At 38.6% G+C, this 16885-nt stretch overlaps 1 protein-coding gene across 1 annotated transcript in view; it reads right to left on the minus strand.

Moving 5' to 3' along the window:
• Positions 1-843: 843 nt before the first annotated feature.
• klhl4 (kelch-like family member 4) overlaps positions 844-16885 on the minus strand; it is a 40237-nt gene continuing 24195 nt past the window's right edge. The window contains exons 5-11 of the mRNA XM_087798746.1: positions 12593-12805; positions 11309-11495; positions 11016-11240; positions 8408-8570; positions 5002-5214; positions 4092-4263; positions 844-1268 (exon numbers count right to left, since the gene is read on the minus strand). Coding sequence (XP_087654872.1) covers positions 1209-1268; positions 4092-4263; positions 5002-5214; positions 8408-8570; positions 11016-11240; positions 11309-11495; positions 12593-12805 — 1233 coding nt within the window. The 3' untranslated portion in view covers positions 844-1208. The remainder of the gene's footprint in view (positions 1269-4091; positions 4264-5001; positions 5215-8407; positions 8571-11015; positions 11241-11308; positions 11496-12592; positions 12806-16885) is intronic.

Here is a 16885-nt window from a genome sequence, read left to right on the forward strand (position 1 = left end):
CTTTTATTTTGAACAACTCTTCTAATGAAACATCATTTTCAAACTGATGGCGCCACCTACTGACCTCTAGACAACATGACACTGTTTCATGAAGCTTCATGAAACAGTGTCATGTTGTTCAGAGGTCATCTTAAAAATGATGTGATGTTTCATTAGAACAGTTGTTCAAAACAAAGGAAAATAATGCAAAGACACCATCTAGTGGACTCTGAAAATAATGACACTGTTTCATGAAGCTTCATCAACACAACACTAGCAAGTAGCAGTTTTCTGTATAGATTTTTTACTCAGAAGTTTGATGTCATGACGACTGACAGCCAGAGAAATGAATTAATACTTTTGTTGCTCACCTGTAGAATTTCTTCTAATGTTTTTTTGTTTTTTTTATTCTAGAGGCCCTTTCCAATGATAAAATGTATTCAATATTTATGTAATAAATAAAGAAGTAAGCCTCCTTTAAAATAATTAAATAATAATAATTTCAGATTTCAGATTAAAACATATATTTAGAAAAAAAATAATAGATGTAACATTGAATTTAAACATTTCTGTTATATGTGACTATCCCAGCTACATAGGGCAAAAGTTGTGGGGGGGGGGCTGGAGTCACATAGTCGCACAAAAAAAACAAACTTGAGTCATTAATTGAACCTCTGTACTTGGAGAGGAAATCAGAGGGTTTGTGAGAAAACACACTCTGATCAGGGAAGAAACCGGTTTGAACTGGAGCTCCTTGCTGTGAGGCTGCGACACAAGACAAAACATTCCCTTTGGCCATTTTACATCGACTAATCCAATGAATTCCTTTTCAAGTCTGTCATTAAAAACACATGAAATGCATCATGAAAGTTCAGTAGATGGTTGTCGTTGTTTAATCATTGTCGTCATGGTACACTTTTCTGTTTATAAATGTGTATTTAAGTTGTTTGTTTTCTTCATATAAAATCCTGTGTAACAAAAGACAAAGCCTTGGCACCGAGTCGCTCTCGCTCCGCCAAGTCCATGAAAATTCTTGATGGGTTAAGAATGTGAAGCTTCTGAGCGAGTCGGCCCCAGTGGAAACACTAATGATGGGCCGGGCCTCGGACTGTTGTTGGAGAAGAGAAGGGAAAAAAAAAAAAAAGAATCAAAAAGATGTGTCCTTGATCCGTCGCTCCTCTTTGTTACTCCTTCATTTGTTTTTCCAAGCAGACGTGAGACGAAAGCGCTCAAGGCAATTTCACCACGACCACGCAGGCGCCGGCTCGGCCGACGTTGAGCGGGACCTCCTGCGGGGAAGACGGAGATGTTAGCTCGCTGGGTCGCGTCTGAACCTTCCAACGCGCCCGTTTTACCTCATGCAGATAAGATGACGAAAGATTGGAGCAAACATGCAGCAGAAAATTGATAAGAGCCACAAACATCATCGGAGCGATGGAGGTCACTGATTGTCTGCTGGTGTCTTTACTCACACAAACTTGTTTCACGGCTACTTCTGCGACTCGATAGGATTCAGCGACAGAGTCGGGAGTCGATCAGTAGCGGGAAAACATCCTAAAGTGTAGTCTTCAACCGCGACCACAGGGGGCAGCGTTCAGGTTATTTTACATTTTTAGTTTTACCTTTCTCTTGTCGTTGCTTTATAACATTTTTAAATAAATGTATTTTCATTCCTCACATCTGAGGCTTAATGCAGAAAAAAGTTTATGAGCAGCTTTAAATCTTTGACCATAGTTCTCAATAAAATACTATATTGGTTCATTTAGAGTTGTAGTTGTAGCTGCTGATGTGTTGACGAAGCTTCATGAAACAGTGCCATGTTGTTTATAGGTCAGTAGGTGGCGCCATCAGTTTAAAAAGGATGTTTTATTAATGTTGCGAAAATGTTGTATCCAAAACTCTTTTAGATAGTATGATTTTTTTCAGGCTTGCTTGTCTAATATTTAGATTTGCACAACATGATACCTGAATATATGTTTGTTACTGTTTATTTATTTTTTATTTTTGTTGCACTACCTCAGATCTCAAAGTTGTTATTATAGTTTTACTTTTTGTTATAAAGATTAAGCGTGGGGTTCTGTTAATATAAGCAGAGGTTGTTTTATGCATTTCTCTTGTTAATTAGATTATTTTACATTTGGGTTTTTAATCCTTGGGGTATTGAGAAATGGTATCAAATATTTTCCGGATTATTGGTATCAAGTGGAAAAATGTACTATCATGAATATTATTAATTTGCTTTTTCTTTATCCACGTAATTGAATACCTTTTTTTTAAAGCAATGCACCAATTGCACAACACGATGCACGTTGAAACAAGACCAACTAATTTAGCACTGGGGCATCTTCAGAAGATTAATGGATCCAGATGGTATTTGTCTGTGTTCTGTTATTTTGCCAACAGGCCAACATTTAATGGCCCTTGCACTTATTGTTCACCAAAGCGTACAGTAAGTACACAACAAGCCTAGAAATAGTTTCTCCTAACCAAAAGAAAAGTACTTTGAGAGCGCAGACCTCCACGAAGCAGCCTCATTTACTGAATATAATAGTTTTACTTTTTTATCTACATAATACCCTTTTTGGCATTCGAAATATAATTCCTGGACCTCAATGTGCCAGCAGGTGGCTGTAGCGTCATGAAACTTCCTGCTCATCAAGAACTGCTAATTCAGCGCCACAGAGAGAAGCATTCTTCAAAAGGTCAGTGGATCCAGATGGGGATTCTGAATACCACCAACATTTCTTTACATTTGACCACATGTTTTTTTTTAAATTATTTTGCCAACAGACAAACATTTGCGACCTTCTGAATTTCATGGTTTAATCCTGTATACTTAAATCCAAGATTCCTGTATGATTATTATTTTAATCATTTCCCACCAAGCCGTCTCATTAACAACAAAATTATCGGTTTAATAAAGCCTGGTATAATAATCCTAAATTTGTTTGATCAAAAATACTCACAAGGGGCCAAAAAGTCGGGAACAAAAAGTGTATTTACCAGGAAGTCTGATTGCAATATTGCATTTTTATTCTCGAAGTCTCAATGAATCTTAATTATTTCAGTTTTTTCCTCTTTCGACAAACACTAAAATTCAATTCTTTCACGATGCATTTCACTTTAAACGAAAGTCTCTGCATGATTGTTGACATCCATTATCTATGTTTATTGGCTCATCTTACCTCAAAAATCTTTACGGGTCACAATACCAAAAATTATGTTTAAATTGTAAATCAATTCGAGAAACCATCCAGCGGGCCACTTAAAATTACTTTTTAAGCATTTGAAATATAATGGCTAGCAATGGGCTCAACCTGTGCGCAGATGGTTGTAGCGCTTGGGGGGGATCGCTACATGTCAAAAACAGCTAATTCTGCACCACAGAGAGTGACCCTCTTCAAGAGAATTGTTGGTCCAGATTGTAATTCACACGGAAATAAATATAAATAAATATTGTATTTATATTCGTCCATGCAAACCGACCGTCTTCTGCATTTAGGTTGTCTTTTTGTTTATAATTCAAAGCAAGATTCCGGTATGATTTCTATTTGTATTTTTCCCATCAAGCCAGGTTCACAGGGACCTGAAGCCAGATATTAGCGACAGCAGGTCAAATTAATCAATCACAGAAGGATGAGTCAGAGTGAAACCATTTGTTTTCTGGAATGTTGGAGCGATGAAGTGTTAATCAAACAGTCAATCGTGAAGAGAATGACAAGTTTGGCTTGTAGTTAAACATCAACTCTCATCGTTGAGAATTATGAGTTTTCCAGAATGTACGCAGAGACGTATTACTTTGGAGTGGGAGTTCCACGCACACGATACTTGGAGTGAAACCAGGAGTCTGGTTCGCCATCAGTCATGGGATTTTGTCAGCACAACACCAGCCTCAGGGATCCATCTGGCAAGCGCTCGTCTGTTTGACACCGCTTTTAAATGTTTGCCGTGAAGTACGAGCTGGAGTTTCAGAAGTACTGGAGCTGCTGCCGCAACGTCTTAGAAACACGTCTCGACTCAAGGGTGGATGTTTGCTGCTGCTTGTTCTCTCTTAGTTAGAGGATTACAAGAAGTCTGGTGGGTGGAAGAACAAGGAGAAGAAAAAAAGATACCTCGGTCCACTCGTTGTTCTGCGCGTCGTAAGACTCCACGGTGTTCAAGTACGATTGACCGTCGTAGCCTCCGACGGCGTACAGTCTGTCGCCGAGAAGACAAACGCCGACGGCATCTCGTGGAATACTGAGGGAGGAGACGGTGGTCCACGTGTCCGTCTTTGGGTCGAACCTAAATGAGTCAACAAATAGAAATAGAGAAACTGTGTTAATACTTATTTTAATATAGATTTTAATGTTAATTTATTGACCTCTTTCTGTAAATAAAAACAAAAATAACGATGTCAAATAATCTAGAAAATAATCTTAAATTATTATTTTAATTATTGAATATTGTGACTCTTGAATTGAATTAAAAATGTTAGTATATGAGGCAGTACAGTCAGTCCTACAGCGTTTGAAATAAAACCTTCAATACACCGAAAAACCAGCAGATGACGCTAGATACTCTGAAAAGAAATCGACTTGCACAACATTTTCCTGGATCGACTCCAGCTCCACACCTACACTGACTCATACAAAAGTGTTGTTTTCATTCCATTTCTGGCGCTTTGGTCAACACAACTCATTGTTTAAACTCTCGCAGTGCAGTGGACGAGACTCTGGCTTGTAAACTGTAATACTTATAATATATAAACCTCGACTTTTTTTATATTTTAACTGTTGTTTTTAATCATATCTGTCGAATTAAAGTTAGATTTAATGCATTATTTTGGCTGTTATTTATAATCTGCAGAGCACAAAATGTTTTGTATAGAATTAGCCATAACTTCATGAAATTATTGCTAATCTTGCTAATCTTTGCACAAAAATATACTCAAATATATTCTTAACTTGAGAATAAATGTCAGTAATTCACAAGTCACTTTGTACTTGATTGAGAAATAGTATACCCAGTACTATTCCCTACCTTTCCACACAATCGGAGAGTCTGGAACAGTGGTTGGACGCGGGGGCGTCGTGCCCCCCCACCGCGTACAGGAAGTTGTTGTAGGTGGCCACGCCCACGCCTCCTCGCCTCTTGCTCATGGGCGAACACATGCTCCACTTGTTGGTGTGAGGATCGAAGCACTCCATGGACCTCAGGCACGAGCTGCCGTCTCGGCCTCCTACGGCAAACAGTCTGGAAGAGAGAGAAGCAATGGAAGCGTGGGTCTCTTTGCCTTGACGGCTGCCCCCTCGACACTGGCAGCAGCCGGTTCTACTCTCGTCAATCAAGGAGCTCCAGGTCTTTAAACTTCCAAACAGGGTGTGGAAATGTTGCTGCATAAACAAGAACTGAGGAGATGTTACTGCTGGTGTTTCAACATCAGCCATAGATTTAACTCGGAGAAATCCAAGTCTTGTGAAATTCATACATTCATGATCAAATCTTTTCCTGGAGCAGTTCCCTGAAGGTTGCGCAACTACTTCAGATTTATTACTCTTCGAGTTACGCAGCTTTCTTTTGGAGTTTAGACTCCAGTTTGTGGTCAAATAAGTGGCCACTCTAACCCGATACATCTTGTCTAAACGTGTTAAGACTGTAGGCTGCAGGATGGAAGGAAGGTTTTAATCTTTTTCTTTCACAACAAAACTATTTGATCATTCGATCCAAAAGTCGTTTCAGTTGTGGTTTTGCTAATATTGAAGGAGCCCCAGAGCATTTTTATAAAATCTCAAGATAATTGTATCTCACGATATTTGTATCTCATGACATTCATGTCGCGTTCATTTTTATGAAACCAGTAAGTAAGTAATTAAGTAATTTATTGAGCGCTTTTCTAGACCAGGGTCACAAAACAATACTCAATAAAATATATACTTAAAAGGTCAAGATAACACAGAGACAAACACTGGAGTCTCAGAGAATCAAGGAAAAGCCTTCACGAATAAAAATGTCTTCAGATGTTTCTTGGAGGAGTCAGTAGATCCATCAAGAAACTGGCAGCCAGTGAAGAGTTTTAAGGATCGGAGAAATGTGAGTTCTTCTACTAGAGCGGGTCAGAATTCTCGCTGCAGTTTTGTATTAACTGCAGGCGAGACAGATCCTTCTGGTTTAGACATGAAAACAAACTGTTGCAATAGTCCAGACGAGAAGACACAAACGCAAACACAAAGTTCACGACGTTTAAAATAAACAGTGATCATCGCAACTAGTGATGGAGACTAGTGATCTGTACGGCATTTGAAGCAAGTTTTAAACAAAGAAACAAAAACAGAAAGATTAAATAGTATCACTTTGTCTGTGTATTGAGTTTTACACATGATGTATTTGTTTATCACCATTTAATTAAGTGATGACCAAGTGATCGATAGAGAGACCAGGAGAAGATGGAGCTGGAGGATTTATTGAAGGAGGATTTATTGAACGAGAGCGACTTGAAGTGCCGCCTCCGTCTCACATTGATACCTACAGGATGCAGCTGTGAAACTAACAGACACTTTCCATACACCCACTTGCAAACCAAGGCCTGCTAACTGCTCATCAATAAAGTTCATCACTTCCTCTTTGCTTGAATATCTTTGACTGCAAAGTTTCTGTGCTATAGATACACTTTTTTGATCCCTAGAGATCTTTAAGGATCCTGATGCTAAAAAATAATACAATCTCTAGTTAAGAATCTCTTCATAGGTCATTTCTGAATGAAAATAAATAATGATAAGATTCTGTTCTTAAAATTGACCTTCTCCTTGTGTAAGTGGGCCAGGTATTACTCACTACATGTAGGTCTAAATTTTTCACTTAATCGTTTTGGGTAACTTTGTATGGGCGCAGATTTGTTTTTAAACACAATGTTATTCATGGAGCACAACTTAGACCTGACCTACATTATTGCTAACTACCTCCATCAACAGGCTCATCTTTTCGAAAACCTATTTTACTTGTTGGATTTAAGGATCTTAGAATGTGTTCAGTGAGTTTTGTTATCTTTTCAGGATTGAGTAAATAAATATTCCAAAATAAAAATATTTACTATTTTTCATTGTATATTTTTCTTTAAGCTAATTATAGGTTAGGTTAGGTTAGGTTAGGTTAGTTAGAACTTTATTGATCCCTAAGGAGGTCTCCTTCGGGAAATAGTTTTTTTCCAATTAGCCACAGCAAATAAAGAAATTTTTCATAAAAAAAAAAATCAAAATAAAATAAGAACAAGAACAAATTATCTTGTCTTTAGAGAACTTTATGACTTTATCTGCTGAAGAAAACTTTTTATTTTTATACTTTTTAAATGTGACAATTCCAACTCTACTGACTCACATGTTTGACATGTTTAACCCTTCCTCTCCAAGATGCAGTAAGTTCCTCATCATGACCATGTTTTGAACAAATTACTTTATAAAGTTGCTCTGAAATCTGGGCGAACGAGAGGTTACGAGAGCAGAGTCTATTATGAATTAATAATGGATTCACTTCTCCTCCAGCCAGCTGTAATCACGCCCTGCTTTGTTTATACAACAAGTCACTTGGAGGTGGCGACTTCTGGGATTGATGACAGGCGGTGATAAAGCTCCATGTTTGACCAATCACAGCAGAGTGGGTGTGGTTATGGTTGACAAGATTTCATCTCCAGAAAAACCAAGTGTTCTCAGTGGGCGGAGCTTAAGATCATTTTCTAATGTCAATATTTCAATGAAAAGAGAGTTTTGTACGGTTTTGTACAATAGAGAGAATTCTGACCCGCTCAAGTAGGAGAACTCACATTTCTCCGATCCTTAAAACTCTTCACTGGCTTCCAGTTTCTTTCAGGATCAACTTTAAAATTCTGGTTCTTACTTTCAGAGCTATTCATGGTCAGACTCCTCCTTACATCACTGATCTGATCCAGCCTTACATCCCAGCTCGGGCTCTGAGGTCTGTGGATCAGAATCTACTTATGGTTCCACGCACACGGTTCAGGACCAGAGGAGAGAAATCTTTTCAGGCTGTTGCTCCTAAGCTTTGGAACGATCTTCTCTCTCTTTGCGCTTGATGGAGTCTACTGACTCCTTTAAGAAACATCTTAAGACGTTTCTATTTGTTCAGGCTTTTCCTTGAATTTCTCGAACTCCTGTGTTGTTCTCGGTGTTGTCTTGATCTTTGAAGTATGTACTGTTTTGAGTATTGTTTTGATTGTTAAAGCGCTTTGTGACCCTGGTCTCGAAAAGCGCTATATAAATAAATATTACTTACTTACTTACTTACATCTATTTAACACACACTTAAATCAACACAATAGTTGACCTTGGTTGGCTTGTCAGCTGTATTTCGAGGAATTTGGCAAAGAAATTTCCCCAAGGTTTTGAATACTATCTATCTCTCAATCTATTCCTACGATAGTCAGAAAAACACATACTTTCCGTTCAGGGCTGTGACTCCCATGGTGCTCCTCGGTGTCGACATACTGGCCACGTAGTTCCACTGTCGGGCCTGCGGGTCCCAGCGCTCCACGGTGTTGAGGTAGCTCCAGCCGTCGTGACCTCCCACCGCATACATCGGACCCTCCAGTACAGCAATACCTGGAGAAACAATGGAAGATAAACTTCATTTTGAGCCATAAAATAGAAAATAAAGTCAGAAATCATTCAACACAAGTCATGAAAATAGAGGTTATTTAAGGTCGGAGAAGCGGGGAATTAGATTTCCCCTCCAGGACAGATTGTTTAAACAGGAAAACTATAAAAGTAATTGTCAGTGTTCGGTTCTGGACTCCCAGAGGAAAGTGATTTTACTCCGCAACAATGCAGATAGACCTTCGATAGAAAACATATTTTTGTGTTACCGCCCTTATTTCTGTTGGCAAAGTTTGTTCAGGAAAACTGGGACAATGTTGTTCTGCAAGACAAAAGTCTGACTCAGTCGTAAACAATTCTTTCTGATTGTTCTGTAGAAATAAAAGATTTTCTTTTGTTTCTTGGCAGCACTTCACACCACAGGAATCGGATATAGGGAGGCGGAAATGTTCCGCCTGAAATCTGAATTCAGATATCAGCAGGATAGACGAGAGAACGAAAGACAACACAGGTAATCTGCGCGGCGTAATCTCCCGCCTCGCCGATGCTCCGAGACCACCTCATGGGAGCGTGCGAGACGTAATCTTTGCGCTCTGTTTGACAGATCCTGTTTCAGGAAAAAAAACGCTTTTTGACACAAGATTTATTGGACAGGGAGGGGTTCACGGGAGCCTTTGATGTGGGAATTGAAAAACATCAAGTCAAAGAATTTTCTCACATGTTTTTTTTAATTCCAGAGCAGTTACCTCAACTTTTACTCTTCAGAAAACATGTTTCAGCTAGAAGTCTTGGAGCACATTTTTTCAAAATGTTTTTCCTTCCCATGTGTTTTTGTTCTTACTTTTATTACTCTCACATTCAAACCCTAATAGAGGCAACATTCATAGAAAATAAGTCGTTTTATGTGGTTCAGAATCAACGTAGATTCATGGTTATTCAGAATCAGAATTTTTTTTTTTGCAATTGTCAGTGAAGGGATCCACCAATTAGGAATTTGCTTTGTAGTTGTAATGTAGTTGAGAAACATTAAACATTAAACAACATCTTAATCATTAAACATGAAGAAATGACAAAGATGTAACTGGTTAAAGGTAGCGATGTGTTGATAAAGCTTCATGAAACAGTGTCATTATCTTCCACTAGATGGCGTCTCCGCACTATTTTACTTTGTTTTGAACAACTATTCTAATAAAACATCATTTTTAAACTGATAGCGCCACCTACTGACCTCTGAACAACATGACACTGCTTCATGAAGCTTCATGAAACAGTGTCATTATGTTCAGAGTCCACTAGATGGCGTCTCTGCACTATTTTCCTTTGTTTTGAACAACTGTTCTAATGAAACATCATTTTTTAAACTGATGGCGCCACCTACTGACCTCTGAACAACATGACACTGCTTCATGAAGCTTCAACGACACATCACTAGTTAAACAGTGCAGATATTGATATGGTGACCCATAAAGATCCCAGTGAAAGATAAGGAACAGAGATTATAACAATTATAAAGAGACTTCCAATGACAGTAAACCCTGGTTTTCAAAAGACAGACAAACACAGAGACGATGAAGGTAAGATTGCGCCTCCAAGAATAAAAAGACATATCACTAGTAGTGTCAGAGTAGCATTTTTGAGAAATCGGAACTAGATTTTAGACAGATTTGATTCAGTACTTACCATCAAAAAACATATTTTTTAATAAACTATTTAAACTTGTTTCTAGATTTGACCTTTTATTTCAGACATTGGATCTACTTCTTGTTCCAGACCTTGACTGTTCTTCTGGCCCATTGTGTGAATGAGTTTGTTACCCCTTGTCTATAGAAAACTAGCTGCTGGGGGGAAAAAAGTAGTCTTTCATGATGGAATAGTTGATAGAGTCAGACATGAGAGCAACAAGAATACTATAACCGTGTGTTTTACCAAAAATATGTTGCCTATGACCACAAATACCTTGAACTGTACCCCTTAAATCGCCTGTAAACCTTTCATACTTTAACATTGGTTTGATCTTAAACTTCTAATGGGGACCTTGTAAGAGCCTCTGTTTTTTTGTGTTTTCTAGTCAAATTTACAGCTGGTAGTTTGAAACCTCAGATCTAATTTTTAAATAATGCTTAAAACCCCCTGGAAAAAGAAATTAACAGCTTTGTTTAGTTCTTAAAAAAAACACTAAATTTAGTTGATGTTTTTCTTTATAAATACATCTTAAAATCACTCAATCTGCTTATTTACACTTGTTATACTTATTGCGATATATTATCTACGCATTTTCTCACATTATGTACTTTTTAATATCTACGATACCATTTTTTGCATTTAAAAAATCTAGCACGAGAGCATGCACTTTCAGCCTCTCAGGGATCTTCGAATCATCTGTGGATCCAGATGGTTATTTAGAAGACTACCCCATTATAAACACGTTTCCACGACAAAAAGACATCTTACCAAGTCCATGTCTGTGGGTTGACATGGGCGGCATGGTGGACCACACGTTGTTGATTGGATTGTAGCACTCCACCATGTTCGAGGTCTTCAGGCCATCTCGTCCCCCGACAACATACAACTTATTCTCAATAACTGCCACGCCGAACTGCAGCCGGCGTCCGTTCATGACTCCCGCTTGGACCCACGTGTTCGTCCGCAGGTCGTATTTCTCGATGGTGGTCGAGCCTGAAAGACAAAATACAATCTCCATGAGTGAACGATACTTTTTTAAAAGTCATGCTTCCAGGTTGTACCTTTAGTCGCATCCATCCCCCCGACGGCATAAAGGGACCCCACGGTGGACTTCCTGGGTTTGGTTCTCGGGCTCTGAAACATTGGCCGTCGCTCTGGCAGGAGGTGGTACTTCATAGCCTCCATCAGAAGCTTTTGACATTCAAGGTCATCGGAAAACATCTTGTTGTTTTCCAGGTCGGCGAGAAGCTGCAAATCAAATCAACAATCTCAGTATGAGAGTAGAGAGCGTTTTAGAGAGTCAAATTTGATCCTCGCTTCATTAAAAAGTCCTTCTCATTTTCCTCTCTTTTAGCTTTCAGCAGTTTTAATAATCCATGCTGAAGGGAGTTTAAAAGTTAGAAGAGAAAAAAGTTGACCCCATTTTAGCCTGATTTCCAGAGAACATTTCAGTTTCCTTCCAAGTTGTAACAGAGCATGGTCCATGACCCCAGGCCGGACTGGCTTCGAGTCCTGGCTCTAGAAACAAGGTCCCTATTATGGTCATCGCCCCTCAGCTCAGGAAGAAATCCCTGTAATCCCATTAAGTACTGACCAGGGAGTCATAGAACCGAGACCATAACACTGTTTGTTGATGATACGCATGTTTATCTGTCTGGTTGTGATCCATTGTAACTTTGTTAAAACCTGTATTTGTGTGCAGTACATTCATTTAGATCTGATAACTCACTCCTTGTTGATAATATTTTCATTTGCTTAATGGTATATTAATGGATATTTTGTTAGTATAGACAATTTGTAGACAAGTGTTTATTTAGACACCATTCTAAACAAAATGATTGTATAAAACATGGACGTTGTTTCTGTTACATCACCTGTCGTTTTTTGAAGCCAATTTTTAGTCGAATACATTTCCATATTTCCATATATGTATTGTATTTTATTAGGCAAGGTCAAGAGGCGGAGTTCATTATTATTGAGCAACGCAACCCAGCCGTTGACTTGTCACTCAAACCACGCCCCTTATTATACAAATCCAGGAAGACGGACCAAAGGGAATATAATTAAAAGGGAAATGTACGAATACAATTCAGTAAGTCAACGTCAGAAACTGCAAATAGTATACTTTTAATGCTGTCAAAGTCTGATTTTTGGCCAGGTGTGTATCTGACTTCCTCATTCTGCAACGAGCCCCAAGTGGACACTCTAAGAACTGCACCTTTTTGCATTTTTAAAATAAGATGTAGCAGTTTCTGCGTATGTCATAAAAGAAAGAAATCAGAGGCAGATGAAAAGCTTGAAAGGGCAGTATCTAAGAAGGCTTCAGGAGAGCCATTATGACTCACCGGTGGAGGAAGGAGAGGCAGACGGATGTACGCCAGGAGCACCCCGAGGTCCCGTTGTCGTTGCTGCACGTCGTACCTCAACCACATCATTAAAGCCTGGAAGATAGTTTCCTCATCTGGAACATTGATGTCATCACTTGACAGCAATTTAACAATCTCAGCGGTGGGTAGCAGCAGGAACTCCTGGTTCTGGATGACCTCGAGGAAGTTTTCCTGTTGCAAGGAGGTGAAGATGAAGAGACAGGAAATTAGCAAATCTGCCATGAATACTGGATTAAGTCTAACGTCTCATATCTCAGCATTACTGCTTTTCTTCCTGATAAAATGTTCCGTGTGCGGCTCATTTCATTTAAGGGTCCTGACGGCAGCATTTTGTAGATCAATCCGCTCACCAACCATCTTTACTGCTGATCTTTCATGAAGCTGAAATGCTTTTTATGTACGTTATGACAAACAGAAAGGGGGGGCCGTATTAAGATACGCCGTGGTTTGCTTGGAGCTCATCTATATTGCTTTTTTTTTTTCAAAGATTGATCTTCCATTTACTGGCTACAAGCCCAAGTCATTTTTACAAGCCTCTGCAAGGACAATGTCTCCGGGAGCTTCCATTAGAGATTATGATACACAAAACAACCGAGTGCTACAACAACTCTACACAAAACCATTGCAGTCGTCATCATGGCTCTCCGGAGCCGCCGAGTATTAATAATTAAGGAGAGTAACTTTTGACAAATGAACCCGACTAGAGTGGATAGCGATTACAGACAAAAAACAAAAACATGCTTCCTATTGATCATCGCCCTCGAAACTAATTGCCGTGTCTCGCGCTAATCTATTATGAAAGTTGCTCTTAGGAGCTTAACACGGAACGTCCTAATGAAAGATGGGGGGGGATCGATCGGTCGGAGTCAAGCGGAGCGTCGAGCTAACAATTAAATGTCGTTGGTCTGACAACACAACAGTGACTTTGTTTAATAACGTTTAAACAGGATTTGTTTTTTTTAAGCCGTCAACTAATTGCTGAGGAGATGCTGCAGAAATTAGAACAAAGGAGGATTTTTTAATTGATTCAACAGCTTCTGAAGAGCAATCTCATCCTCACGCTGGTTCATGAAGGGAACAGGAACCAAATATTCAAGAGTCATTATTCGTGTAATTGGTTTTTCTCTTTCTCTTCTAATTATTGTCTTTTTTTATTAGGCGAGCGAGAAAATACATCGATATTACCCCACAGATTTCCTCCAATACTTAGTTGTTTCCATGGCAACCATTTGAATAAAAGGCTCCAGGTTATCCTGTCCCTGGTTGTCCTCAAAGATCCTCAGGAATTCTACTCTGAGCCTCTTATGGATGACCAAGTGCCTTACCCTCGCTTTAACTGTTGACAGATTTTCGGAAAAATATGATTTGAGAATAACTATCGGAATTTTTTTATTGTGTTGTGAAAGAGACAAAAACCCAACCCAGGTTACCTCACCTAACCATGGTTCTACGAATGAATGCGAAGCCCAACTGGAGGGCCTCGCATTATGAAGTCGAACAGGAGGTTTTTCAAGATATATCTGTTGAGAGGAAGACAAACCTGGGCCATATCACTGCATCTGTGAGGCCAGAGTAAAACTACACAAACTATATGTATAAACTAGATATAGTTATTGTTGTTGAATTTCTAACACTGACTTTTTACATCATCGAAATCAATCTTTGAATTTGAAAAAAAAAACATGAAATTTCAGCAGTTATTCCTTCAATGCATGTTCAATTCAATTTTAAAATAAATCAAATGTAAAGAAATACATCTGTTTAAAGAAGAAAATGTAAAAAAAAAAATCTAAAGAAATTCAACGTAAAAGAATTCAGTCTAAGAAATTCAGTGTGAAAAAAAAAACCTGGAAAATGTAAGGTCACTATGCATAGCAAGTATATATGTCAAGCAACATTTTAACATCTAATTCTTACTTGGCCTTTTTTAATATTTAAATTAATTTCATTTATTTTATATTACATTGGATTTTTAATAGATTTTTTCAACAGTTAATTATTTAAACTGACTATTTTTTAATTAAATGTTTTATTTATTTTTGTTTTTTAAGGCACCATAACAAATTCCTCTCACTGGCAACAAAAGTTGATTCAAAGATTCTGATTCAAAGTGTTGCACAAATTCCTGGTGTGAGTATAAACAACTAAAAATGAACCTCCTGGTGTTCATTATGTTTATTCAATAGTTTCGGAGAGTTCTCGTTTCCCAAACAATAGAACAAAGCTCTGTCTTCTGCAAAATCGGAGAAACAATTCCATAAAGGAAGAGGATGTTGAAGGAAAATCTCTCTGGGTGAAAAAAAAGAAAAAAAAACTCTTATCAAAACATTGCCGGCGACGGTCAGAACCCAAAAGACAAGGGTTCCAGGAAGCCGACAGCTCCGGGTGCTCATTACTGGGGTGATTGAAAAGGAAGTCACCCCTCTTGTGCAGTTTGATGATTAGATTAACCCCCCGGCTCCTGCAGGGTCTCCGGTAAACAGGCCGAGCAGATGTCCTTTGGAAGATAACGCCTGTCGCTCCGGCATGGCCGACGAAAGGTGCTATCGGGGGGAAAGTCCGCCCGTGAATCCTAATCCGATGCAAATATCTCGCATCCAGGAATGTATCGAAATCACGCTCGGCCGACCAATCGACACGCGGCTGCGTCTCCGACAGCCGTGTCATCCAATTAGATCGACTGAAACCGAGTCACTTTTCCATTTCTATTCAAATGAGCCCGGTGGCAAATGAGATCCGGAAAAAACAAATATTCATTATTTTACAGGTTACGAGGTCATTTGAATCCAAACATTGTCTGAGATATATATGATTTCCTGTTTAGCTGGTTCGCGAACACAACTTTATAGAGCAAGCAGGAGTCAAAAACTTTTAGCTCTCACTGGTCACTTGTCAAACTGATGCTATAATTACCAATTAGTATCAAATTCCCATTAAATTCCTTCTCTTTTCCTCAGTTTTATTGTTATAAGAAGTCTCTGTTTGATTCTTGTCAACTATAATCTCTGTCCCTTATCTTATCTTAATCACTGGCATCTTTATAGATCACCAAATAAATCAACATGAATCTACTTTTGAGGAAACTATCCAGATAGAACTATCTATCTATCAAATCACTGTTTAACTGATGGCGCCACCTACAGAGGTCTGACTAATAAGACACTGCTTCATGAAGCTTCAACGACACATCACTGGACAATGACAATAAACATGAATCTACCTTCGACAGAACCATCCGGCAGGAAACGTAAAATGACTCGGTGGACACAAGGGTGTCGGTGAATATAATAGTTAACCCTTGTGTTAACTCAGGGTCAAAGTGACCCAAAGGCCTAAAAAACCCTTTAACATGACCCAGAGACAACAAAAGGGATACCATGAACACATTTGTTTTCTGGCCTTCGGTTCACATTGATCCCTGAAATAACAAAAGGGATATATACATATAATATTACAGATACAGACAAATATGTGTTATTTTTAGGATACTGTATAGATATTTAACAGCAATTTGTCAATATTTATATACAAATGTATTGGTTACATTTCCATGAATATTATTAATAATATTATTATTATAATTATATTAATAACTCTTTCTTTTTTTTCAATTCACCTTCAAAATATTACGGTGTTTGTTCAATTTTGTGTCGCAATTAAACTTCCGGACGCTAGATGGCAGCAGTCATTAAGTCCTCTGCAGCTAAAGGAACAATGAAATCCTGAAAGATCCTGAAAATGACTGAGGACGAGAGGATACAGTGACTCCAGCAGCGTTTAAAGCTGATGCTTGGACATATTTTGTTTTAAAAACAAATGAAAGCAGTTACGACTTCGTCAAGAGTCATGTGGTCTGTAAATACTGCAACACCAGAGTCAAGTACTCGACAATACTGAGGACATATCCTTGTATCTAGAATATCACAATATATCGTGTCGTTGTCCCTGTATCGTGATGTTTATCGTATCGCCAGATTCTTGCCAAAACACACTCCCATATATTTAAAAAATAATGTAATGTAATGTAATATTTCTCTTTCAACGGGAAATGAGCGCCTCCTTGTGGCGGCAAACTCTTTCACTATCCTCTATTAATTCAGCCTTTCATTATAATATGTCGCAGCTATTATGTCCTCGATGTTTGCATTGGCAAGAAAATAGATTTCACCGCTCAAATCCTCCGCAGTAATCTATATAATATCTGTTTATTTGCCGCTTTGCTCAGTCCCACAGATTTGTCTCGGGTTTTGT

This window comes from Callionymus lyra, chromosome 9, assembly GCF_982586985.1.
Source record: "Callionymus lyra chromosome 9, fCalLyr1.hap1.1, whole genome shotgun sequence".
In the NCBI taxonomy this organism is placed as follows: Eukaryota; Metazoa; Chordata; class Actinopteri; order Syngnathiformes; family Callionymidae; genus Callionymus; species Callionymus lyra.